Genomic DNA, 27,613 nt, shown 5'->3' with positions numbered 1-27,613 from the left:
AGACCTCTCGTCTGTAGCTACTTCCTGCTGGCTAGGAGCAATGAATACTGGGTGGCTGGACATGGTAGATTCCTACTATAGAGGATGGGAAGAAAAGAAAAATAAGGTTAAATAGAGGTTTGCGATATAGGTTGACACCGCTACTGTTGAAGGAGGCGTGTAGTTTTATCTAAGTTGGTTTTAATGTTTGATGTGTTATTGGCATGTAATTAGCAGGAGCTATATTGGTCATTATACATGCTGCCTCTTTTCTGTTATCAGAGGAGACCTTCAAAATGTATGGGTGCAGCTGCCAGCTGATGCCACTTTGAGGACAGCTGGTGGCCTCAAGTCTGACAGGGCACATACACCTTAAGTTCTCAGCAATACAAAGACTTGTCTAAAATTACTCCCATAATATTTCCTAGTATTACCTTGGATGTCTGACCCACAGCTATTCCACTCTGCCTCTTCTAATGGCCAATGCAGATGCCACTGTGAATGATTTCTGCTTTTCTAAATATGAGAAGATGCAAGACTCTGGGTCCATTAAAATCCTTACCTAAAATCTGATGATTTGAAGGCCTGTGCTATCAGTTTTCCTAGAGCACAGAGTGCCTCCCTCCTGGTCTCCACATGGAGCTCTGCTCAGGGGGGTGCTACGGGTTGGCAGCTGCAGTAGCTCATGTTTTATTCCACATAGAGGCTGATGACAAACACCAAACTTCAGTTCCCAAGGCTCTGCCATGGTCATAATTTCAACCATAGTTTGGGGAGGCCATTTCGTCCCATGGTGCTAGGAATGAATATTTCTAGATCTGGCAAAGATTTCGCCGATAGGCAGCTCAATGTGCTATTACTGGACTGGACCTTATTAACAGTAGCCAAGAGTCTCTGGACCACCTATCTTCCTAGTCTGTTATGGTCCAGGAAAATATTCCCTCTTGCTGCATTTTCTCAGATCTAGAGATCACTGAGTTCATCTGGAACTCTGTATCATTTTATCAGAGACTCAGAAATCCAAATTTGCATTTTCTGTGGCCAAATAGTACAGCCTTCTGTCAAAGTTCCTAAATATTGAAATGGAGGGGTTTTTTGAATTTTACCTGGGGCTGTCATAAGCCCCTTTTCATTAAGATAGACTTTGGTAATCGAGCACAAAGTGAAAAACTTGTTCTTTTGGAGCAGAGAGGAGAATATCATCCATGTAATGGATAATATATGCCTTGGGATATTTAAGTCTAACAGGAGCTAAGGCTTGAACCACAAATTTTTGGCACCTGGTAGGGCTGTTTTTCATGCCCTGTGGCAATACTTTCCATTGATATTGTTTCATAGATGCTTTGTTATTTAAAGCAGGAAGAGAGAAAGCAAATCTACATTTATCTTGAAGGGCTAATGGTATGGTGAAAAAAACAATCTTTTAAATCTATAACAGTTAAGGCCCCATCTAAGGGAATTGCAATAGGAGAAGGCAAGCCTGGTTGTAAGTCTCCCACAGTGTACACTGTTTTATTAATTTCTCTTAAATCATGTACTAGCCTCCATTTACCTGATTTTTTTAGGAAGAGTAAAAATAGGAGTATTCCATGGGCTGTTAGTTTCCTCAATGTGTCCAGCTTGCAATTCCTGAGCTCTTAACTCATGTATTTTAGTCAATTTCTCCTGAGTTAGGGGCCATTGATCTACCCAAACCGGATCATCATTAAATCCACTGTATACGATCTGCATGGGCTAGCAGATAATTTTCAATGGCCCCTCTGAAAAATCCTCATCAAATCCTATTCCATGTTTATTAAGCTAATGGGCAAGTTTATAGGTTCTTTTATGCCTTGATTATTTTTTCCTAAACCTGTTTTTGGTATCCTAATTTTTCCGTTAATTTCCATTCAGGGGAAGACTCATTAGAATCGCCACAACAGACATCCGCAGTTGTTAATTTAAGTCTCACAGCAGAAAGAAGAGCTCTTCCCCATAAAGTGATGGGTATATCAGCAACATAAAGTTTAAAATAACCCATTTTTCCTTCTGGTCCGACCCAGGAAAGCATCTGCTGACTTTGATGGACTGTAGTCAGAACTCCTAATCCCCTCAACTTCATTTCGGGGGTAATTAAAGGCCATGCGGGAGGCCAATCACTATAACAAACCACCGAAACATCAGCTCCAGTATCTGTTAATCCCCTTATATTTTTTTCATTAACCTCAGTAGTCATTTGTGGACATTCCGTTGTGACTTCCTGAGTCCAAAAGACCTGAGAAGTCCCTGAACTTCCAAATCCTGATGTTCCCCTTTCTCTCTGGTAACTCTTTCCTATCTTAAGATAGGGCAGCAGAAACAATTGAGCAGTTCTCATTCCTGGCTGTATACTATGAATGGTATGTGACCTTCCTATCATCTTCATTTCTCCCTGATAGTCTGCATCAATTACTGCAGGCAAAACTTATAAGCCTTTCATGGTTAAGCCACTTCTCCCTGTAATGAGGCCTACTGTATCAGGAGGAAGAGGGCCATAAATTCCAGTAGGGATAGCCTGAATGCTCTGTTTGTATGTTAAAACTGCTGCTGTGGCGCAGGGTAAGTCCATCCTGTGCTGCCAAGAGTGGCCCTTGTAAGGGATTGGATTCCCCTTCAGTTTGAGCCACAAATGCCCTCCTTGGTTGACAGGGCCACGGCTTCCTGTTTCCCAACACCAGAAGCTGTAAGCACAGTGCCATTTTGGTGACACTTAGATCGACATTGATTAGCCCAATGATTTCCTTTCTGACAACGAGGACAGAAACCAGGGTTATGACTAGGTCTTGGAGATGATCCTGTTGCAGGGGGTGCCTTTTCTTTTGAGTGGGCTCAGCATTCCTTCTGAAAGCATCTTGCCTTTCCACAGGTAAAGCATTTCTTTCCTGAGCTGCCAAGTGTTCTTTCAATGCTGCAGCAAGCATTGCTTGAATATGACCTGTACTCCCTACATCTTGACACACCTTAATAAAATCAGAGATGCCTCCCGAATTTCTTACAGGGGCCACTAACCTTTTACAGTCTTTATTTGCATTTTCATATGTGAATTGTTTAATTAAAATATCAGCTGCCTGAGAATGTGCTATTTGATGATGTACCACCTGAGTTAGGCAGTCCACAAATTGTTGGTAAGGTTTTGCAGGGCCTTGAAGCCATTGTACAAAAGATCCTTGTGGATTTCCTCTCAGAAATTGTCATCCATGCTCTTTGGGTTCCCAGGCTCAACTGCTCATACGCTCGAGGATCATAAGTCAACTGGTTTGCTACATCAAGAAACATTTCAAAAGTAATTGGAACTTTATTTCTTTGATTTAAGTGAGCCTGCTCCTGACAAAAATCTGAAAAGACTAGACTTCCAAAATTAAATAGTCTCTGCCATCTAGGGTGGCTTTGGCTATCATATGCCAATCCCATAGGGGAAGCTGCAGTGTCCCCATGCTTTCTACCAGACTCATAGCAAAGGGAGCTTTAACTCCATTCTGTATTACACTATCCCGAAGAGCTTTAAGAGCTTTAAAATCAAAAGGGTTATGGGTGTGGATATTTTGTCCTGGGACTTGAGGATCGGGGGCAATAATTATAGGGGATGCTAAAAAGGTCCAATCCTCTAGACTAGCAGATTTTAAGGCTGATTGAAAGGGACTTGGTGTTGCCTCCACAGCTAAAGTCTTATTTAAACTGGCATCAAGAAAGGGATTAGTCTGCAGGGGAGCAGAAGGCATAGGCTTTTCTTTATGCTCCCGCAAGAGTTCCAAAACATGTCTTACTAGTTCCCATGTAGAAAAAAACAGAAACAGAAAGAGAGGTCCCAGATGATGGGCACACTTTAAATTTTCTCCCATGAGATCCCAACATTCTGAGTCTACAGTACCCTTGCCTGGTAAACAAGGGTTATATTTGATAATGGCTTCTAACAATTCCTCTATCTTAGATAGACTCTATTACCTCAGCCCCTGACTGTTTCAACATACATTTAAGCAACTGAATACAATGTTTAGTTTCCTATGATTGATTCGGCCCCATTGTTATCTTGGTTTTTTCTACTTGCCTACTCACCATTGCAACTCTGCCGAGTGCAAGGCTACTGTCTCCTACAAGGCTACCATCTGTTATCTGTAGTTTCACTTTCTCTGCTCATAGCAGACCTCTTCCAGCCCCACGTTGGGCCCCACTCTGCCACATCCAGAGCTGCAGGGCAACAGGAGATCCTGAAAGAGTCTTACATTTAGAAAGTGGGGGACCAGGAGGCACTCTCTTCCACAGAACAAAGGTGCCTAGGCTTTAGCCCACATGCCATTTATTAAGGAACGTGACCTATGTAGGTTAGTGAGCAAAATCAGGCATAGGCAATGACAAAGCTACCTCTTAGTGAGTAACAAAGGAAACTATTAGCACTGGTGCATGCCTCTAGGGCATAGTGCAGCTGCATATAGAATAGCATGGTTTATGCATAACTCCCTACCTTGTCTTTGAAGGAGACCCTGTACCTTAGAACTCTGTATCAGCAGATAATTGCATTCTGCAGAGTTCAGCAGTTCAGTGGTCTCCAACACTCACCAACGCTTATTGTCTTTCTGATAATGGCCACTCTAACAGGTGCGAGGGGATATCTCACTGTGTTTCTGATTTGCACTTCCCTAACAATTAGGAATATTGACCATATTTTCATGTGCCTGTTGGCTATCTGTATGTCTTCTTTGGAAAAATGTCTATTCAGGTCTTTTGCCTATTTTTTTAATCAGATCACTTCTTTGTTGTTGAGTTATATGCGTTCTTTGTATATTCTGGATGTAAACCCTTGTTGACTATATGATTCAAAAATACCTACTCATGTTCAGTCGGTTGCCTTTTCGTTGTGGTGATAGTTTTCCTTTGCTGTGCAGGAGCTTTTTAGTTTGATGTAGTCCCATTTGGTTATTTTTGCTTTTGTTTCCCTTGCCTTTGAAGTCAGATCCACGAAAATGTCACTAAGAACAATGTTAAGGAGCTCACTATCTATGTTTGTTTTCTTCTAGGAATTTTATGGTTTCAGGTCTTACATGCAAATCTTTAATCCATTTGAATTAATTTTTGCATATGGTGTACAATAATAGTCTGCTTTCATTCTTTTACCTATGGCTGTCCAGTGTTCACATCATTTATTGAAGAGACCATCCTTTCTCCATTTGTATGTTCGTGACTCTTTTGCTGTAAATTAATTATCCATATATGTGTAGATTTATTTGTAGGCTCTCTATTCTGTTCCATCAAGCTCTGTGTCTGTTTTTAATGCAAAACTGCACTGTTTTGATTACTGTAGCTTTTGTTGGGGATTTGTGCTTTTATGTTCATCAAGGGTGTTGGCCTATGATATATCTATATATCTATATATATAGATATATATATAGTTTTTTTGTAGTGGTATTTTTCAATGGTTTTTGTATCAGGGTAATGCTGGCCTTGTCAAATGAGTTTGGAAGTGTCTTTTCCTCATTTTGGGGGGAATGGTTTGAGAAGGATTGGTATTCAATCTTTGGATGTTTGGTTGAATTTACTAGGGAGCCATCTGGCCCTAGGCTTAGTATGTTGAGAGGTTTTTGATTACTGATTCAATATTCTTAGTAGAAATCAGTCTATTGGTAATCAGACTATATTTTCTATTTCTTCATGCTTCAGTTTTGTTGGCGTATAGCTGTCCTTAGTAGTCTCTTATGCCCCCTCTGTATTTCTTTGCTATTAGTTGTTACTGCTCTTTCATTTCTGATTTATTTTAGGCCCCTCTTTTTTTCTTAATAAATCTAGCTAATGGTTTGTCAAATTTATCTTTTCAAAGAAATAGCTCTTAATTTCATTGATATTTTCTATTATCTTTTTACTCTATTATTTCCTTCCTTCTATTAACTTTGGGCTTCATGTGCTCTTTTTCTAGATCTTTTATATGTAAAGTTGGATAACTTATTTGATAAGTTTGTATCACTATGAACTTTTCTCTTCAAGCCCCTTTTGCTATATCCCATAGACTTTGGTATGGTATATTTCTATTTATTGTCTATAAATATTTTTTATTTCTCTTTTGATTTCTTCAATGACCCATTGGTTGATAAGCGGCATATTAATCTTCACATTTATGGTTTTTCTAATTTTCTGTGATTGATTTCTAGTTTTATACCATTGTGGTCAGGGGAAAAAAAAAAAAGCCTGATATGATTTCAGTCTTCTTGAATTTCTTGAGACTTGTTTTCTGGCCTAACGTGATCAGTCCTAGAGAGTGCTTTATGTACACTGAGATGAATGTATGTTCTTGCTCTTTTGGGTGGGATATTCTGTATAAATCCATTAAATATATCTGGCCTCATATGCTATTTACAGAATTATGCTATATTACAGTAAGATTTCATGTTGATTTTCCGTCTCAATGATCTATCCATTGATATAAGTGGGGTGTTAAAGCTCCCTATTGTTATTATATTGCTGTCAGTTTCTCCCTTTGAGCTTATTAATATTCACTTTAAATATATCTGGGTTCCTATTTGGGGTGCATATATATTGATAAATTTTTTTGCTGGATTAACATCTTTATCATTATGTAATGCCCATAATAATGGGCCATTGTTTTATAGTCCATTTTATCTGTATGAGTATAGCTATCCCAATGTTCTTTTCATTTCCATTTGTGTGGAATATCATTCTCCATCCCTTCAATTTCAGTGTGTGTGCATCCTTGCTTCTGAAGTCTCTTATAAAAAGTGTGTAATTGGGTCTTTTTTCATCCATTTAGTCACTCCATGTCTTTGATATGAGCATTTAGTCCATTTACATTTAAAGTAATAATAGAAGAGTTCCTGTCATGGCTCAGTGGTTAATGAATCCGACTAGGAGCCATGAGGTTGCGGGTTTGATCCCTGGCCTTGCTCAGTGGGTTAAGGATCCAGCATTGCCGTGAGCTGTGGTGTAGGTCACAGACACGTCTTGGATCCTGTGTTGCTGTGGCTGTGGTGTAGGCTGGTGGCAACAGCTCCGATTCGACCCCTAGCCTGGGAAGCTCCATATGCCATGAGAGTGTCCCTAGAAAACTCAAAAAGACAAAAATAATAATAATAAAGTAGTAATAGATAGGTACGTACTCATTACCATTTTGTTACTTGTTTTCTGGTTCATAGTTCTATTTCTTTCCTCTTTTTCTCTCTTTATAGTTTCATGGATTTCTTAAAGTGTTATGTTCAGGTTCTTTTGTGTGTTACTGCAAGGCATTTGCTTTGAGGTTACCTTGAGGTTGACACATAACACTCTGTATATATAATAGTCTGCTTTAGGTTGACAACAAATTTGAACACATCCTAGAACTTTGTTTCTACTCCCCTGATCATGTCATATATATATGTTTGGGGAGGGCACAATTGTAGCATGTGGAAGTTCCCAGACCAGAGATCGAACTTATGCCACAGCAGTGACAATGCCTGATCCTTAACCACTGGGACACCAGGGAACTTCATGCTTTATTTTTTTAATTTTTAAATTTTTATATCTTTGTCTTTTTTTTTAGAGCTGCACTGCAGCATATGGTGGTTCCCAGGCTAGGGGTCTAATTGGAGCTACAGCTGCTGGCCTATGCCACCTCCATGCCAGATCCAAGGTGTATCTGTGACCTACACCACAGCTCACAGCAATGCCAGATCCTAACCCACTGAGCAAAGCCAGGGATCGAACCCACAACCTCATGGTTCCTAGTCAGATTTGTTTCTGCTGCGCCACGATGGGAACTCCTCCTCCTTTGGCTGTTGATTATATGTAAAACTCTTAATCTCATCTTCAATTTTAAATGATAAATTTGCTGGGTAAAGAATTACTGATTGGAAGTTTTTTTTTCAACACTGACTATGTTGTGCCATCCCTTCTGGCCTGTAAAGTTTAGGCTGAAAAATCTGCTGATAGATATGTGGGGTTTGAAATTAACTTTGATGATCTTGGAAGATATGAAGTAAAGATGTGATTTATGTATGTATATATATATATTATATATATCACATGTAGACAAATTTTATATGTGTGTGTATATATATGAAGCCTTAAAGACTTGGATTTGAGAGCAATTATTCATGAAATAATGAGAGTGTATGACATTTCACTTGGAGGGTGTTCAGAGAAAAGAAAAAAACAATAGGGTTGGGAACATAATGTGATATCCCGAGTTATACCATGATGGGAAAAAGAAGAGTATTCTACAATAGCAGCTTTTAGAGTATTAAAGGGGAAAATCCAAACAAATCAGATACATGCTATTTTTAAAACTAAAGTATAGCTGATTTACAATGTTATGCCAATTTCTGCTATACAGCAAAGTGACTCCGTTATATATATATACACATTCTTTTTATATATTATTTCCATTATGGTCTATCCTGGGAGATTGGATATAGTTCCCTGTGCTATACTGTAGGACTTTGTTTATTCATTCTAAATGTAATAGTTTGCATCTACTAACCCCAAACTTACAGTCCCTCCCACAACCTCCCCCATCCCACTTGGCAACCACAAGTCTATTCTCTACATCAGTGAGTCTGTTTTGAATATAGGTTCATTTGTGCCATATTTTGGATTCTGCATATAAGTACTATTATATTTATCATACTAAGCGAAGTAAGTTAGAAAGACAATCTCTAATTGCATCCATATTGCTGCAGATGGCAGTATTTTGTTCTTTTTATGGTTAATGTTCCATTGTGTGTGTATGTGTATATATATATATATATATATATATACATAAAACCACATCTTAATCCATTTATCTGTCAATGAACATTTAGGTTGTTTCCATGTTTTGGCTACTGTGCATAGTGCTGCTATGAAATGCATGTATCTTTTTGAATTATAGTTTTGCCCAGATATATACCCAGGAGTGGGATTGCTAGATCATAGGGTAGTTCTACTTTTACTTTTCTGAGGTCCCTCCATATTATTTTCATTAGTGGTTGTACCAATTTGCATTCCCACCAGCAGTGTAGGAGGGCTCTCTTTCCTCCATACCCTCTCCAGCATTTGTTATTTGTCAACTTATTAATGATGGCCATTCTGACCCAGTGTGACATGGTACCTCATTGTAGTTTTGATTTGCATTTCTCTAAAAATTAGTGATGTTGAGCAATTCTTCATGTGCCTGCTGGCCATTCATATGTTGTCTTTGAAAAATGTCCATTTAGGTCTTCTGCCCATTATTCATTTTGTTGTAGAGTTATGTGAGTTTGTATATTTTGGAGATTAAGCCTTTGTTGGTTGTATCATTTGAAACTATTTTCTCTCATTCTATAAGTTTTCATTTTGTTTATGGTTTCCTGTGCTATGCAAAAGCTTTTAAGTTTGATTAGGTCCCAATTGTTTATTTTTGTTATTTCCATTGCCATCAGGAGACTGATCTAAGAAAACATTTGTACAGTTTATGTCAAGAGAATGTTTTGCCTATGTTCTCTTCTAGGAGTTTTATGATGTCATTTCTCATGTTTAAGACTTTGAGCCATTTTGAGTCTATTTTTGTGCATGGTGTGAGGGTGTGCTCTAGTTTCACTGATTTACATGCCACCGTCCAGTTTTCCCAGCAGCACTTACCGAAGAGACTTTCTCCTATTTTATATTCTTGCTTCCTTTGTCAAAGATTGGCTGTAGGTTTCTGGGTTTTTTTCTGGGCTTTCTGTTATATTCCATTGATCTGCATACCTGTTTTTGTACCAATACCACACTGTTGTGGTTGCTGTAACTTTGTAATATCACCTGAAGTCTGGGAGAGTTATGCCTCTTGCCCTTTTTTTTTTTAACCCATCTCAGAATTGCTTTGACAATTCTGGGTCTTTTACAATTCCATATAAGCTTTTGGATTATTTATTCTAGTTCTGTGAAAAATGTCATGGGGAATTTCATACGGATTACATTCAACCTGTAGATTGCTTTGGATGGTACGACCATTTTAACAATATTAATTCATCTAGTCCAGGAGCATGGGATATCTTTCCATTTCTTTGACTCTTTAATTTCTTTTATTAATGTTTTATGGTTCTTAGCATTTAAGACTTTCAACTTCCTTGGTCAGTGTTATTCCTAGTATTTTATTTTTGGGGGGTGTGATTTTAAAAGGTATGGTTTTTACATTCTTTTTCTGGTATTTCATTGTTAGCATACAGAATGAAACTGATTTCTGAATGTTAATCTTGTATCCTGATACTTTGCTGAATTTGTTCATCAGATCAGGTAGTTTTTGTATGGAGTTTTTATGGTTTTCCATATGTAATATTATGTCATCTGCATGTAGCAAAAATTTTACCTCTTCCAATTTGGATACCTTTTATTTCTTTGTCTGATTGCTGTGGCCAGGACTTCCAATACTTTATTGAATAAAAGTGGTGACAGTGAGCATCCTTGTCTTATTCCAGATTTTAGCAGAAAGTCTATCAGATTTTCTCTGTTGAGCATTATATTGGCTGTGGGTTTGTAATAAATGGGTATATATTACCTCTATACCCACTTTGGTAATTAAGAGTTTTTGTCTTAAATGGATGTTGGGTTTTGTCAAATGCTTTTTCTGTGTCTATTGTGATGATCACTTGGGTTTTAACAAGGAAAATGCTATTTTTAATGAAGTCAAGAGAAGAAACTGTTTTAAGCACAGGTGCTGGACCAATGGGATGGATGTTATTGAATAATGGCAAGAACCAAAAGTGTGTGGTGGATTCAAAGCAAAGGGATTCCTAACAACCTTGAAAAGGGGTGAGGAAATGGGAGTTCCCTCATGGCTCAGCAGGTTAAGGACCTGGCATTGACCCACTGTGGCTTGAATTTCTGCTGTGGTGTGGCTTTGCTGCCTATCCTGGCAACTTTTGCATGCCATAGGAGCAGCTGAGAAAAAAAAAAGTGAGGAAGTGGATGCAGCATGTGAAAGCCACTCTTCGAAAAGTTTGGCTGAGAAAAGGTGCAAGAATGAGAGGTGGAGGAGTTTCTGTTGGGGTTCAGCAAAAACAAATCTGACTAGTATCCATGAGAATACAGGTATGATCCCTGGCTTGCTCAGTGGGTTAATAATCCAGAGTTGTTGTGAGCTGTGGTGTAGGTCGCAGATATGGCTCAGATCTGGAGTTGCTGTGGTGTAGGCCAGTGTTTACAGCTCTAATTCGACCCCTAGCCTGGGAACCTCCATATGCCATAGACGTGGTCCTTAAAAAGAGAAAGAGAGAGCTGGAAGGAGAGGTAAGGGGACTTGAGCACACTTAACTTGCAGTGCAGGAAGAAAGGGGAGGCAGTGAAGATATTGGATACGAGTGGAAATAATGGTGAAATGAGCTTCCAGGAGAGGTGGAGAGGTAGGGGAATGCAGAGCCTGAGGGAAGGAGATTAATTTAACCTAGAGGAGGGACATCTCTAGTGCATGATAGATGGCAGGGAGGAAAGGATGAGCGCACTGCAGTGGAAATCCATGAGTTTGATGGCAAGGAGTTGGGCAATTTCTCTTTGTGTGATTCTGTTTTTCCCATCAAGCAAGAGCAAAGGCACATGCTGAGAGGGAGGGACCTGAAGTAGAGGGCTCAGTAATTTGAGAATAGAGATGGTTTGAACTAGTTGCTGTAGCAGAAGAAAGTTGATGAGAGATACCTACATGGATCACAAGGTGAGAGCCTGTGGAGATGGGAGACCATGGATGTGGGTATCATTGCTGCAATTTTTGTGCGTCATCCAGAAGCCTGGCTGAGTTCCAGGATTTCAAAGTGTAATACCAGTATGACAGGAGAATGGTAGAGAAAAGAGAGCAAAACCTAGGGACAGGAAAGCAGCTGACATGGCAGATCAGAGTGTGTTGTCTAGATCCAGGAGTCTGTGAAGAGAGAGAAGCACTTCCTGTTGTTCTTGGTCCCTGGTCCCATTCTGTCCCTTTGAGAACGAGAAATTTCCAATAGAGGACACTTAGAGGCAGAGATGGAATGGCCGCTGGTATTAACAAGGCTCAAGTGTAACCATGGGAAAAGTTAACTAGTTAATGCAGAGTAGAAGTGAAGATCAATGGAATTAAGGAGGCCAAGGTCCACGGCTACAAGTGACATTATTGAGTCAAACTGTTTGAGATGAAATGTCATTTTAAGTCACAATTTTAATTAATTTATTTTTTGTCTTTTTAGGGCCACACCCACGGCATATGGAGTTTCCCAGGTTAGGGGTCGAATCGGGAGCTGTAGCTGCCGGCTTACACCACAGCAGCCCGGGATTGAACCTGCATCTGCAACCTACACCACAGCTCACGGCAGTGCTGGATCCTTAACCCACTGAGCACGGCCAGGGATCGAACCCGCAACGTCATGGTTCATAGTCAGATTCGTTTCTGCTGTACCACAATGGGAACTCCCTGTCCACATAAAATTTAATGTGTATTTTTGTATCCAAGTGGAGATGCCAACCAGGCAGTCAAAATCGCCTGAGTTCAGGTCAGAGCTGGAGCCTTGAATTTTGAAGGCATCACAAATGACGTGAATCTTATTCCACTCTATTTGATTAATATACATCATAAACACAATTTATATTCACCATATATATGTAACTATACACAGGCACACACACACAGTTGACTTTGAATAACGTGAGTTAGAACTGTGTGGGTCCACTTGTGTGCAGATTTTTTTCAGCAATTCTCCAGGACGCTATGATCTGCCATTGGTTGATTCTGTGGATGTGGGGGACCACTTTATGGAACTCGAGCATCTGTGGATTTTGGTTTCCATGACAGGTACTAGAACCAATCCCCGGTGGATCCTGAGGAATAACTGTGCGTGTGTGTGTGTGTATAATTCATATATAAAACTTCTCTCCAAGAAAAATTTACTTCTAAATATTCTCTCACAAAAGTGATTTAACTATAGGAACAGACAACCACACAGATGTTCAACCTCTTCCTAAAGGGAAATAACCCAAGTTAAATGCAGGCACTGTATCCAGAGTTGATAACAAGAGGGCAATTTTCCCAGAGTCTGGAGAAAACCTATGGACTTTTCCAAATAAGAGAGCAAATTAAACTCCTGAGTCTAATTTTTCTTCCTTTTGAAATCTACTAATGTTACATTCAAGAGACTTTTTTAAAGACCAATGGGGGACAAGAAGTATTAGAGAACTGGAAAGGAGAAAATAACATCTTATGTGTTGAAATTCAGTGGAAGAGCCCAGCAGATCTGAGGAATCCGAATGCAACGCTGACAGTGGGGCAACAAAGACAAAAATCCAGTTTACAATGTAGAAGCCTCAAAACAGCAGGAACTAGTAGCACACCAAGTGTGTCTAGAACTGGGTGGCAGGGTCAAGGGAAAGAAAGGGGAAGATAGATATTGAGAGGGAGAGATCGAGAGAGAGGAAGAGATTGAGAGGGGGACAGATAAAGAGAGATTGAGAGAGCACTCACAACCAAACATCAAGAATCACTTTGGACTTTCCAACAGAAACACTAGAAGCAAGCAGAAAATGCAGCAATGCCTTCAAAACACTTCCAATGCCTCAAAAATCACTTCCAACCTACAATTCTCTTCCCAGGCAAACTGTTAAGTCAGGTATGAAAGAAGACATGTTACGTCTTAAGAGGTTCCCCTCCTTTGAACATTTTTTCAAGAAGCTACTGGAGGACAGGATGATTCTTGTACTATCTTTTAAATGTCTTTTAAACCTTCAAAGAGAAAGTCAACAAACCCAGCTCCCATTCTAGGTCATCCTTAAGTTGTCTCTGACCACATATTGATGAAGTTCCTGCCTGCTCTATTTCAAGATTAATTTTACCCCCACCAGAAATGTTCTTGAGCTACTAAGAACCAGAGGAAAGCCATAGTGACTCAAAGCAGAAATATAGAGCCGTCTATTCCTTCTTCTGCGTTTCTGTAGGACTAGCGTTATCCAGTCCACATCACAGCTGCCAGGGGCCCCGAGGACTGTGAGCCCTGACACTCGGGGCTCCCTCATTTCTCCAGGAGGAACTCTTGGACCCTGTCACAGGAGCAGGACTGACAGGGACTCAAAGACTCTGTCCCAGCAACCTTCTCCTGAGAACCCGTTGCCCTCTCTTCTACAGAGGTGCCTGCCCACGTGCCTCAGCCTCCTCTGCCCCAGCTCCCACATCTCCAGCGAAGCCCGGGGCAGTGGAGGTTGAGGCTAACCACCAGAGAGCAGTTATGTGAACCAGGCCTTGCTCTGAGAACCTTACAGGTATAACTTGGCTCCTTTCCAGAGATACTCCAGATAATAATAGACACAGGTGGCCTCCCCAAGCTCACGCCCCTTGGCCTGATCATGTATCACACCTTCTCCTAGGTCATCCTCGCCTTCCTCTGACAGCAGCTGCAGGCTGGGTGCTGATCTTTTTATCATCAGATGTTGTAAAGGTTAAGCAGAGGCATAGATTAATAGGAATAATCTAAAATATTAAATTATCAGTTTATTTCACTTCTCTACCATCTTCTCCACATTCCTTCACACAGAATTTTTTTTTTTTTTTTTAAACTTTGAAATCTTCCAACCCAGTAGGAAGAATACTTGACTGAAAAGGCATTTGAGTTCTGATCAACTTTGCAAATGTGGTCATAGGATAGTCATTTGCAGGAAGGAAATAGAGGGAGTTCTTTGTGACGCAGGGGAAACAAATCCGACTGGTGTCCATGAGGACGTGGGTTTGATCCCTGGCCTCGCTCAGTGGGTTAAGGATCTGGTGTTGCCATGAGCTGTCGTGTTGGTCACAGACACAGTTCAGATCTGGTGTTGCTGTGGCTGTGGCGTAGGCAGGCAGCTGTGGCTCCGATTCAACCCCTAGTCTGGGAATTTCCATATGTCGTGGATGCGGCCCTAAAAAACAAAGAACAAAACAAAGCAGATAGATTAGTTTTATTCAGTTATTCTAATGACATAGGGTAAACTCTATTTTTCATAATATAAATGAATAAGTTAATAGTTTAGCCTTACCTTTCTGTGAATATTTAAAATTCCACCGACTACTTCTGTATTCATCCAGCTTCTCCTATTTCCCATTGCAAATATATTCCAGATCTAAAGCACTTACCCCATTTTAATTATCTCCTTCATGTCTTTGTTGGTCTCTTGGAGCCTGGCGTCCTTCTGGACTAGAGGCTGACTCAGGAGGAAACTCCAGTTTGAGTAAGAACTAATCAGTGTATCATAATGAACACAGTTATATTAGTGCCACTTCTTGCCTTATGTTTTGTTCACTTAACAGGACACCACAAACCCCCTGTTAACATTTACTCTCAATAGCATTAGACTAAAATTGCTTATTTAGATCACTTTGATTGGAACTCTAGTGAAGAAAGTGAGCGGACAGCAAACTTGATGTTAATCTCTTTGACTCAACAACCTCCAATTTGTGATTTAAAAAAAAAAAAAAAATACTACCACTGGAGCTCCTTTTGTGGTGCAGCAGAAATGAATCCCACTAGTATCCATGAGGATGTAGATGCAATCCCTGGCCTCACTCAGTGGGTCAGGAATCCAGCATTGCCGTGAGCTGTGGTGTAGGTCGCAGACACAGCTCGGGTCCCACGTGGCTGTGCCTATAGTGTAGCTCTGATTCGACCCCTAGTCTGGGAACTGCCATAGGCCACAGATACAGCCCTAAAAAGCAAAAAAATATGTACATTATAGAATACTGAAGATGACTGTTTATGAGCATGCAGTGTAACACATTATAGTCATGTCACTGACCCCCCCACCTCTCCTATTAAAAAAGCACTATTGCAAATCCTGATTTTACTGGTAAGAAAACTGAGGCCCAGGGAGAGTTACCCCAGGTCCTAGCCACTGAGGAAAGTCCAGGACTGAAAATCAAAACCAGACTGTCTGAACCCCAAGCGTGAACTCACAGCCACTACACTCTCTCAGCGATGAAAACATCCTTATCTTTTGTACCCCACAGAATTATCTTTGTCACTTTGATCTATCTAACAGCAAAATGCAATCCTAAACAACCATGTCTGTATGCATCTTTTTTCTTTTAATTTCAGCCGCACCTGCAGCACATGGAAATTCCTGGGCCAGGGGTCGAGCGTCAGAACGGAGCTGCAGCTGCCAGCCTTTGTCACAGCCACAGCAACGCTGGAGCCAAGGCGCATCTGCAACCTACACTGCAGCTTGCAGCAACGCCAGATCCTTAACTCACTGAGTGAGGCCAGGGATCAAACCTGTATTCTCACCGACACTAAGTCAGGTTCTTAACCTACTGAGCCACACTGGGAACTCCTGAATGCATCTTTTTATCCATCCTTTCCTATCACTTCTTCAGCATTCTTATCCTGGAAACCACAGGATGCACAGATATTCTTTACATTTGATAAGAAAAATACAAGGGCAACTTGAAGCCCTTTGGGCGGACACCGTGAGCGTCCTTCCACCCAGGGCGTGCGGATATCTGCCACTTCCTTTTCCTCGGATGTACAGCGTGTGTCCTAGGAGCTCCTGACCCAGCCAGTAAGCAAGCCAGTCTCCATTCTTTGCATTTCTAGCACTCTCTGGAAGAAGGCTGTTAGAGCTCTCTTGATTGTATGTTCCATTTCTACCACCTAGTACTCCAGACCCAGCACTCTAATCTCCTAGGTGTGGTGTGTATGTGTGTGTGGTGTGTGCAGTGTGGTATACGTTGTGGTGTGTGTATGAGGTGTGGTGTGTATGTATGTGTGGTATGTGGGTGTGCATGCAGAAGCTCTCTAGCAGAAGGCTTGTGAAAAAAAACTTGCAAGAAAAACCAGAGGACAGACCCTCCCAGTGTGAAGAAACATCTGGGCAGAAAGGGCCCTGGATGGAACAGAGAGCCTCCCGGCCCCCAAGCCGTGCAGACATGGACCTCAGACCACAGGGCACATACTCCTGTCACCCAGAGGCAGACAGATACCACGACAAGGCCAGCCCTGTGCATCACATCACTGAGCAACAGAATGAAAGGTTTTGCCCCAACCAGCAAATAGAAAATGTGTGTTGAGGCCCAGGGCTTTGGGGAACTGTCATCTGAAATGAATTACCAAGGCTCTGGGTGGGGACTGGGAGCACCCGCCAGGGAACCTCTGCAGCAGAGCCTGGCCAGCCTGGAAGCCAGGGGGCCTCAGGGCCAGCAGATGCCTCACCTCAGTGCCTGGAAAAGGGAGGCACCAGCAGAAGGGTTCACATCCGCTCTGGGGACTCCAGATCTTTCTGGAAACCCCGCAGAACTGAGTGTGCACGCAGTTATTTCTTACACTGCCAGTTCCAATGAAACTGCTCTTTGCAGTCTGGGTTCGCCCAGCAATGTGAAGTCAAACCACAGGAAAATCTGTAATCACTCAAGCTGGTACATACTTTTCATACGACTGAAATGTAAAGGCGGGAATGGTTAGCAAAGTAGAAATTGGACGCAGACACCAATTCCCTCGCTCCCTTGGTCTCACCTTCCAGGGCATGTAAGGCTTAGGTCACGGCTGCATTTGCAGGGCTTCTGCCTGTGATCAAAGCCTTTGCCACTGGAGGCCGTATTCGCTTGAGGCCGAACCATACAGCGCTCTCCCCACCTCCTGGTTCACGCCAACACTGTAAAAAGTTATGTGTTTGAATGATGTTTTAAGGCGCCCCGTGCAATTAAGTTCTAAAGCAAGGGAGCTGGTTTTCCTTCAGCGTGTATATGAAACTCCCAATAAATGTAAGGTCTCTGGGTGGGTTTGGGGGGAGGGAGCGGATTAAAAAGAGGAAAATTTTTGAAAGAACAAACACTTCAAAAAGGTAAACCTGAGGTGTTTTTCCTCCTCATAAGCTTTGCCATGTTTTTACAGTTGGAAAAACTCTACCAATCAAAAAATATCTACTGGGGGAAAAAAAGCGCATAGCAATTTCCATAATCACTTGCACCCAATTTGCATCTCACCTTCCTAAGAAAAGTACTCCTTTTAAGTAAAGATCGCACACTATCACGTAGCACCTTTCCCCTTGCCCTGTGTCAGTGATTTGAAAACACACTGCTCCCTACTTTCGGTTAGCTGCCCCACAGATGCAGGTTCTTAGACTACGTTTCCATCACGTGGCTGTTTATAGTCATTTGAAGGCATTGCTCCAAGTGCCCTCGTCTGCTTGTGAAGTTCTTGAGAAAAATAAAAGCATATATTCCTGAACCTGATTCAAAAACCAAGACCCACATACAGTACGTGTTGTCCAGATAGTGGTTTGGGAAAGTAGCTCATCCTCATTCAATTCGTAAAGCAACATTAGCGTCACAGACCCCACGGGTATAAACAGTGCAATGATGCACCTTCATTGACAGCAAAATAGTGTTCAGGATGAGTAAGTTCAGAGCAGCATCACCAGAAGAGGGTCTTCACAAGTATCAAGCCCCTCATAACTTCTCTCTCTCTCTTTTTTTTTTTTTTTTTTTTTTTTTTTAAGAGCCTTACCCGTGGCATAGGGAGGTTCCCAGGCTAGGGGCTAAATTGGAGCTGCAGCTGACAGCCCACACCACAGTCACAGCAATTCGGAATCTGAGCCATGTCTGTGACCTACACCACAGTTCAGGCAACACCAGATCCTTAACCCATTGCGCAAAGCCAGGGGTCGAACCTACATCCTCATGGGTACTAGTCAGTTTCATTACCGCTGAGCCGCAATGGGAACTCCAAGCCCCTCATACCTTCTTTATGCAGAAAATTCCACCCTTCCAACCTATACCCTTGGTTGAGAATATTCCTGGCAGAGGAAAATGGCCAGCGCAGGCTAAAATTAACCAATAATGAACAAATCGCAGTGCTTGGCACATAGGAAGCTTGGTAGCTAATAAAACCATTTCACGTTGTACAAATGTTAGGTAACCCATGGCTCCAGGCCAGTGAGTCACTGAAGTGCTGTTTAAGGAAGAGGTTCTCATTGCCCGTCCCCCCATACCTTTCAAAGCCATACTTGTGTCCTTTCATCTATTTTAAAAACTTCCACCCTTGCCTATATTTTAGTCATTTACAAACAATTTTTATCATAGTTAGTTTACAGTGTTTTGTTAACCTCTATTCTACAGCAAAGTGACCCGATTACACACATATATAGATATTCTTTTTCTGACATTAATCTCCATCATGTTGCAGCACAAGTGATTGGATATAGTTCCCTGTGCTCTCCAGCAAGATCTCATTGCTTACCTACTCCAAGTGCAATAGTGTGCATCTATGAACCCCCAATTCCCTGTCTATTCCACTCCCTCTTCCCTCCCCCTTGGCCACCACAAGTCTATTCTCCATGTGCATGAGTTTGCTTTTTTTTTTCTGTAGTTAAGTTCACTTGTGCCATATATTAGATTCCAGATATATCATATGGTATTTGTCTTTGTCTTTCTGACTTACTTCACTTAGTAGGAGAATCTCATCTGCAGCAATGTGGATGGAACTAGTCATTTAAAATACTGGATTGCTGGGCTCCACTGATCAAGTTTTTGGGCTAAAGATTCACTAACTGCCACATGGGATATGGAAGGAAATTTTGTGGTTCATGCAAGAAAAAGTTCGGCAAAATGAATTCCCCAAAGAGCAGTAGTCATTTTAATGCCCTCAGGAAGTTAGGTAACAGACAGGGTCGTCTATGGAGCTGAGTCATAAAAGGTACCAGCATTGATTAAACATTGTACTTGAACATAGAACATGTGAAAGCACAGGACATGCTCTCTCAGCAGCCCTATCCTGGCCGACCTTGGGACAGCCAGTGTGCCGCAGGCTCTCTGTCAAACACCCAGATGCCAACAGCATCCTAGGCTTCCTGTCTACATTTCGCACCCGCCATGCGCTGGTTTATATAATATGAAATTATGTAACTGGCATCCAGGGTTTGGGAGTAAAGGCATCTGACTCTTGGAAAGCTGGAGAGGGGACCACAGACCAACAACCAGGTCTGGAGGGGAGCATGGGCAAAACACGGGATTGTTTTTCTCGCCCATTGCCACTGGCTGCTTTCCAGGGGAGCTTGCTAGGTGGCAGTAGCCAGGGCTGATGCCAAGTGAAGCCTGGTACCCATGGAGGTCAACCAGAGATGAGGTGGGGCCTGAAGCCAGTGCTGACAGGGGCAGACTGGCCGTAGGGGAAAAAAATGCCTGCTTCCTCGTTCCCCTCAAACTAACCAGGGCCGGGCTCCAAGGAATAAATGCCAGAACCGGACTTCAGCCCTGGTGAAATAATCACCATGGTCATGAATAGCATTTACGGAGCACTTACTTTGTCCTGGGCTCTGGGTTTACGGGATTCAAATGCACAACCTGCGTGAAGCCAAGCTCCTCATGGTCCGTCTGTGCCTGGGACATGCAGTCCGGGACACTGAAGCCTGGCCGCCGAGGAGCAATTGAAAGTAACTGTCATCCTAGTTTCACTCTCTCAAGGCCGGGGCGCACAATCATGTCGTGCTAAGCTCTTAAAAAATCTCTTATCTTTGTTGCACTCAATCTCTCTCTCTCTGAAGATGCTCCCCAAATAACCCCCAACTCCAAGCTCTCCAAACTCTGTCTTCAAAACAGGACAGCAACTCCTCCCTCCCTCCTTCCCTGTCTTATCATTTTTCCGTCTCCCCCATGAGGAATCCTCTGCCCTTTCCAGTGTAAACTGCCCCTGCCTGTGCTTCTCCAGTTCTCCCTCTCACACACGGCGCCCTGGGATCTGCACAAGACTCAAGGAGCAAAACGGGATGAGGGGAAGGGGCGAGGTGCAAAGATTCTGATATACAGACAGAAAGAGCCTGTGGACACAGGTGGTCAAGCATTATTTTAAAGGTGTGTATATGTCTCCTTCTTTGGGATGACCCTCAGAGATAGGTGATCCCATTAAACATATGAAAAGACAGAGCTCTGAGGTTCAGGAAGTGGAAGAGTCAGGATGTAAGTCCAGAGAGCTGTGACCTTAAAGCCCTTGACTACTGTCTGAGCCAGCCTTTTCCAGAAGGGAGGAGCTACACAGCATCAGGCAGCTGTCTAGTGGGGGTTCACAAACAGAACTCCATTTTACCGCTTCTCAGACTTAAAAAAAATCAACAGGAATTCCTGTTGTGGCTCAGCGGGTTAAGGATCTGACATTACCATAAGCTGTGGCATAGGTCACAGATGTGGCTCAGATCTGGCATTGCTGTGGCTATGACATTGGCCAGCAGCTACAGCTCTGATTCAACCCCTAGCCCAGGAACTTACATATGCCACAGGTGCCTCTATAAAAATAAAATTTAAAAATCAACAACCAGAACTAGTGAAGGATGCAGGTTTGATCTTTGGCCTTGCTCAGTGGGTTAAGGATCTGGCACTGCTGCAAGCTGCAGGGTAAGTCATAGATGCAGCATAGGTCAGATCCCATGTGGCTGTGGCATAGATCTGCTACAGTTCTGATTTGACCCCTAGCCTGGGAACTTCCATACGCACAAAATATATATTTATTTATATATTTATATATATATTTTAAATTCCTCTTTGTAGTGCTTCCTTAAGAGATTAAATCAGATTCTCACACATACACCTACGTCTTATTTATTTATGCTTTTTAGGCCCGTACCTGCGGCACATGGAGATTCCCAGGCTAGGTTTCGAATCGGAGCTACATGCCACAGCCATAGCAACACAGGATTTGAGCCAAGTCTTTGACCCACACCACAGCTCATGGCAACGCTGGATCTTTAACCCACTGAGCCAGGGATTGATTCATTTCCGCTGCACCACAATGAGAACTCCCACAATATTTTTCTTTACAATATTTCTTTGCTTATCAAGCATCCTCATTCTACGACAGTATCCACCTTAGTACTCAAATGCTATTGTATGAAAGTTCACAATTCAAATTACATTTTAAATCTTTCATCAGAGCTATTAGTTAGAATTATAATTGGCAGATTTTAAAAGTTCTGCTTCATTTACCTGACATTTGACATCTACTGTGCATCAGTGTAAGATTCTTCCAGAGGTTACAATCTAAAGGACAAAAAGCATTCATCCAAATATCTGTGAAAAAGGAAAGATGATAAGTGTAGTGACCAACAATTTAGTAAACAAGCTTTTCAAGTTCTGATGAGGGAGAAATGGCATTTTGTCTGATGGAAATCCATGGAGGCTTTGTAGAAAAGTTAACTGGGTCATGAAAGGTAGATAATGGCAAGTCAAAGAAGGAGATGCCAGGGCATTTTAGGTAGAGGCCTGGCACCAATCAAGGCAAAAGTGGTGAAGTACAGGATGGAACAGGAGAAAGGTGAATGTCTAGAAGGCAAACTGAGGCCAGAGCACAGAAATCCTTTAAGGACAGGTTGATAGACTAGGCTGTCATTAGTTGGCCCTGGGAATCAATGAAGTTCTCTCTCAAGGGGCTGATATGATTAGATTGCACCAAAAAGGATACACCAACAGTCTGGGCTTGATACACTGTCGGCTTGTCCTGGGAGCTGGGAAAGCCACAAAGGATGCAAGAGAAGTTTCAAAATCAGAAGCCCTCGCAGTTAGATGACCAAAGAAAGGAAGGAGAAACAGGTCTAGCTCAGCTCCGGAAAATAAAATGTTAAGGATTTTCTAAGAAAGTCCTGCATCTGATTAAGTACCATTTCTTGTTTTTCTTTCTAGGGCCGCACCCACGGCATCTGGAAGTTCCCAGGCTTAGGGTCGAATAGTAGCTGTAGCTGCTGGCCTGCCCCACAGCAACCCCAGATCTGAGCTGTATCTGTGACCTACACCACAGCTCATGGCAACCCTGGATCCTTAACCCACTGAGTGGAGCCAGGGATTGAACCCATGTCCTCATGGATACTAGGTGGAATCATTACCACTGAGCCACAAGGGAAACTCTCTTGATTAAGTACCATTTATATTTGCACTTGCCACAATGGAATGTCTTGGACTTTTTTTGGTGACTTTAAAAAATATTTCGTATTTCACATTATTTCCACAGCCTAACTTTACCTGTTTTTTCTTATTCCCCTTTTCTTCCCCCCTCCTGCATGTGTGGCAGCTTCTACTGGATATGGTTGGATCCCCGGATCAGGATCTCCAAGAAGCTGCTGCTGGCTGTATATCCAACATCCGCAGGCTGGCTCTTGCTACAGAAAAGGCGAGATACACTTGAAACTCAAACTGACAGTACAAGTGACCAAATATTACATGAAACAGAACATGTCACTCCTCTGCCCAGGAAGCCTAAACTGGGAAACATTTTGTACCAAATCCTCTACAGGCAGATGTCTAACTGAAAACAAAGGAATTCAGAAGTGCTAAGGATGCTGTTTATCCAAAATTTGCATAAGTATTTTTGTTCTATTAGGAATACACCAAACTATTTGTGATCATATTTTCCAGGAATCTGAGATACATGTATTCAGCATGTATAGATATCTATCTATTTATATCTGTTTTGGCAATGCTTTTGTCTTTGTGTTAATTTTAATGAAAGATAGGGCTTTCCTGGTGTGCATTTTTTATAGTCATTCACGAGTGTCTTTAGAATTCCCTTTCTGTTAAACCAATCTAACTGTCCTGTCAGTATGGTTTTGTTTGTGTGATCGTTTGCAACCCACCGGAGAGCTCTGAGATGTGCTGATTTCGCAAACTGTTATTCAATAGAGTTTGGAGTTAAGCAGCTGGACTTAGGGAGACCATCCTGAGGTCATTCCAAGTTTCTTCTAAAGACTATGAACATCCGAGAAGACAATGGATAACTGTCACTGTAGCAGAGAATGCAAATCACAAAAACATAAGCAGTGAGTGAGATTTTCACTTTAGGGTTTCCAAAGAATAAACAATTGCATGTTTTATTTCCCTCACAGGCTTCACCAACGCTTTTATTGAAAGAATTAATTTATGCCGATATGAGGATAATATTACCTCCCATAAAATTGCTTTGAATTTTTGAACTTGTTTTCAGCACACAAAGTACTATTTAAAAAGTAGCTACAAAGGAGTAATAGCATTTTATCAGGTTATAGAAACATTAGAAGGCACTTAAAAGAATCACATATGTAACCTTGGTGTGCTGAAATGTTTGGGAACTGACCGTCCCCAGCGTCTAAAACTAGCTAGAAAAATGGCTTTGCATGCATCCGCTCAGTAAACCGACAATCTTGGTTAATGCTTTGAAAGAGCAGGCAAGAAGGTTTTATTGAAAAATATTAAGACCTGTGTGTGTTTGTCATAATTTGACGATCGTAGACTTAATTGAGTTAAATGTAAATAATTCGTCTGAAATGAAAACGGCTGTACAGAATGAAAATTATACCAGAGATAGATTCTCTGATAAAAACGTGAGGCATTTCTGAGAATTATCAGGTTTTGTAAAACACCAACTCATCTTCATTGCTTTTCAAAGGAGGACATAAAAGAGGCTAATAGAAACAAGGAAATGATCCCAATGCTAATGAAGAATTGAATTTAAATAATAGTTAAATCCTTTAACGTACATCAGTAGGTATTTCTAATGTCAAAGTCACTGGTTAGTTGTGTTTCACTAACATTAAAAAACACACCTACAAGTCATGAATTATGACAGCTACAGAAAAAGAATACATGTTATTATTAAAGGAAGCTTTCACCATCATTTTAAGGTTTTTAAATATCCTTGGAATTAGTGGGTCCTGAAAGTGGAGGGAAGCAACAGGGGAGGAAAAAAAAAAAACCAAAAAAAACCCGCACAAAGACAACTGGATGGTTGGGAAGATTGTTCCTTTATCATACGCAAGTTTAGGATTTCTGTTTGTAAATGTTAATAAATGCATAAAATAAGAGCAACAGTACCGTTTTAAAAGAAACTAAACTTGTGGAAACATACAGTAAATTAACATGAAAGTCATGTTGTGTATTACTAACAACTGTTTCTTTTAATTCTAAAACACCAGAAATGTAGTACCTTTAGAGTAAACAAAAGAGCAGCAAAACTTAAAGGTCAATTTTTGGCTTTGTGTGTGTGTGAAACATCGTAACAGAAATCGCTAATATTACCAGAAAAATGCCAAAAGCAGTGAGTGAAAGCACCATAGCTATCAGAGAACACACATGCAGATGATCATACCATTTCTTTGCTACTCTATGCTGGGAGAGCACACTTTTTTATTTATTTATTTTTTTGCATTAGATTTTATGTAAGATTTTTTTTTCTGTTATTGTTACTTTCTGCTTTAAAGCTGGTGACATTAATTCTTCCTAAGTTTTCAGGGACAAGGTTATTTTTTAGGTTTTATTCTTCCCTAGAACATCCTGGGAATCCAATTTGCGCTCCATGATAGCTGGCTATTTCAGTCTGAAAGGAGTTTAAGATGGAAGGAATTTTAAATAGATATTCCACTGTCTTTAGTTTGCAAGGTTTCCTTTTAGAAACCCTGGCGACAATGATCCTGCTGTTTGTAGACCCTGTTCTTTTGCTGCTGTCAGGATGACCTGTGCTAAAATAGTTTCTTTTTAAAGTTTTTCTGGATTCTGAAAGGGAGTGGAAAGTTAGATGTCTTAGGGAATGACATTGTGAATCCTATTATTTTGACAGATTTTGGTGTTACCCTTATGCATCTCTAAGGCATTAGCATGGACATGAAAGACAACGATTCAAAATACTTGAAAATTTATTTCCACTTAGGAAAATAAGAAATTCAGCTGTTGATAAACAGACAATGACCTAAACAAGATTAAGTTAAAATAATAAAGAAAAATTCATAGTCCAAATAATTGAAGATGTGTAATCTCATTCCACAGAAGACTTGGGAATGCAATATTCAGCCAAAACAATAAGGATGTCCAATTATTTAAGGATGTCACTGCCTTAAATGCATTAAGTACCTCCCAAACACCTATGTTCCAAGTGAGATTCTCGTCCTCAATGAGAAAGGAGTAGAAAGACAACCACATTGTATATAATGCTACCAAATGCTGACATTGTATTAGGTACTTCCTACTCAAGATCTCATTTAAAATATAGGAGAATCAGGAATCCCAGATAGAGAAGAAAGAGACAAAGGGCCTGAGAAAAGTATTTGAAGATCATAGCTGAAAACCTCCCTATCATGGGAGAGAAAACAGTCACCCCAAATCCAGGAAGCACAAAGTCCCCTACAGAATAAAAACCAAGGAGGAACACCTTGAGATACATATTAATAAAACTGACAAATAGAAAATATTAAAAGCAGGAGTTCCCGTCGTGGCGCAGTGGTTAACGAATCCGACTGGGAACCATGAGGTTGCGGGTTCGGTCCCTGCCCTTGCTCAGTGGGTTAACGATCCGGCGTTGCCGTGAGCTGTGGTGTAGGTTGCAGACGCGGCTCGGATCCCGCGTTGCTGTGGCTCTGGCGTAGGCCGGTGGCTACAGCTCCGATTCAGCCCCTAGCCTGGGAACCTCCATATGCCGCGGGAGCGGCCCAAGAAATAGCAACAACAACAACAACAAAGACAAAAAAAAAAAAAAAAGAAAATATTAAAAGCAGCTAGGAAAAAGCAACAAATAAAATACAAAGGACAGAATTAGATCAAACAGTCCAAAAAATGTATATGGAACCACAAAAGACCCAGAATTGCCAAAGCAATCCTGAGGAACAAAAACCAAGCAGGAGGCATATATCTCCAGACTTCAGGCAATATTACAAAGCAGTAACAATGGAACAGAATAAAGAACCCAAATATAAACACAGACACCTACAGTCGATTAATCTTTGACAAAGGAGGCAAGAATATAAGATGGAGAAAAGACGTTCTTTTCAGCAAGTGGTGCTAGGAAAGCTGGACAGCCACATGTAAATCAATGAAACTGGAACACACCCTCACACCATGCACACAAGTAAACTCAAAATGGCTTAAAGACTTAAACATAAGACAAGATACCATCAAATTCTGAGAAGAGAATGTAGACAAAACATTCTCTCACATCAAACTTACAAATGTTTTCTCAGGCCACTCTTGAAGGCAACAGAAATGAAAGCAAAAATAAACCAATGGGACCTAATCAAACTGACAAGCTTTTGCACAGCAAAGGAAACCATTAAAAAAACAAATGAACAACAACAACAAAAAAAAAAACCAAGCTATGGAATGGGAGAAAATAGTTTCAAATGATACAACTAACAAGGGCTTAATCTCTAAAATATACAAACAAATTATACAACTCAACGGCAAAAAAACCAACAACCCGGAGTTCCCGTCATGGCACAGTGGTTAACGAATCTGACTAGGAACCATGAGGTTGCAGGTTCAATCCCTGGCCTTGCTCAGTGGGTTAAGGATCCAGCATTGCTAAGAGCTGTGGTGTAGGTCGCAGACGAGGCTCGGATCCTGCGTTGCTGTGGCTCTGGTGTAGGCCGGGGGCCACAGCTCCAATTAGACCCCTAGCCTGGGAACCTCCATATGCTGTGGGAGCAGCCCTAGAAAAGGCAAAAAGACCAAAAAAAAAAAAAAAAAAAACCCAACAACCCAATGAAAAAATGGGCAAAAGACCTGATTATTAGAGAAATGCAAATCAAAACCACAATGAGGTACCACCTCACACCAGTCAGAATGGCCATCATAATAAGTCCACAAATAACAAAAGCTGGAGGGGGTATGGAGAAAAGGGCACACTCCTGCACTGTTGGTGGCAATGTAAATAGGCACAACCACTATGGAAAACAGTATGGAGATACCTTAGAAAACTAAATGTAGAACTACCATATGACCCAG

General features: G+C 41.3%; 1 protein-coding gene and 1 long non-coding RNA gene across 14 annotated transcripts in view; one reads left to right on the top strand and one right to left on the bottom strand.

Moving 5' to 3' along the window:
• The window catches only part of ARMC4 (armadillo repeat containing 4), a 186,674-nt gene extending 161,819 nt beyond the window's left edge, over positions 1-24,855 (top strand). For 12 of the 13 annotated variants that reach the window (XM_021064726.1, XM_021064716.1, XM_021064712.1 and 9 more), the window contains one exon: positions 22,941-24,855. In XM_021064726.1, the coding sequence (XP_020920385.1) occupies positions 22,941-23,054 (114 nt within the window). In that variant the 3' untranslated portion in view covers positions 23,055-24,855. The remainder of the gene's footprint in view (positions 1-22,940) is intronic. The other variant, XM_021064715.1, reaches the window with a different exon arrangement.
• LOC106507913 lies at positions 21,586-23,619 on the bottom strand. The gene is made up of 3 exons (XR_002336327.1): positions 23,503-23,619; positions 22,892-23,028; positions 21,586-21,946 (listed from the first exon to the last, which is right to left on the bottom strand). It is a non-coding gene; the product is annotated as an uncharacterized LOC106507913 (long non-coding RNA).

The sequence above is a fragment of the Sus scrofa genome, chromosome 10 (genome assembly GCF_000003025.6).
Source record: "Sus scrofa isolate TJ Tabasco breed Duroc chromosome 10, Sscrofa11.1, whole genome shotgun sequence".
NCBI classification, from domain to species: domain Eukaryota; kingdom Metazoa; phylum Chordata; class Mammalia; order Artiodactyla; family Suidae; genus Sus; species Sus scrofa.
Note: the sequence above shows the minus strand (reverse complement) of the source record. Positions and strands in the feature narration are given on the sequence as shown.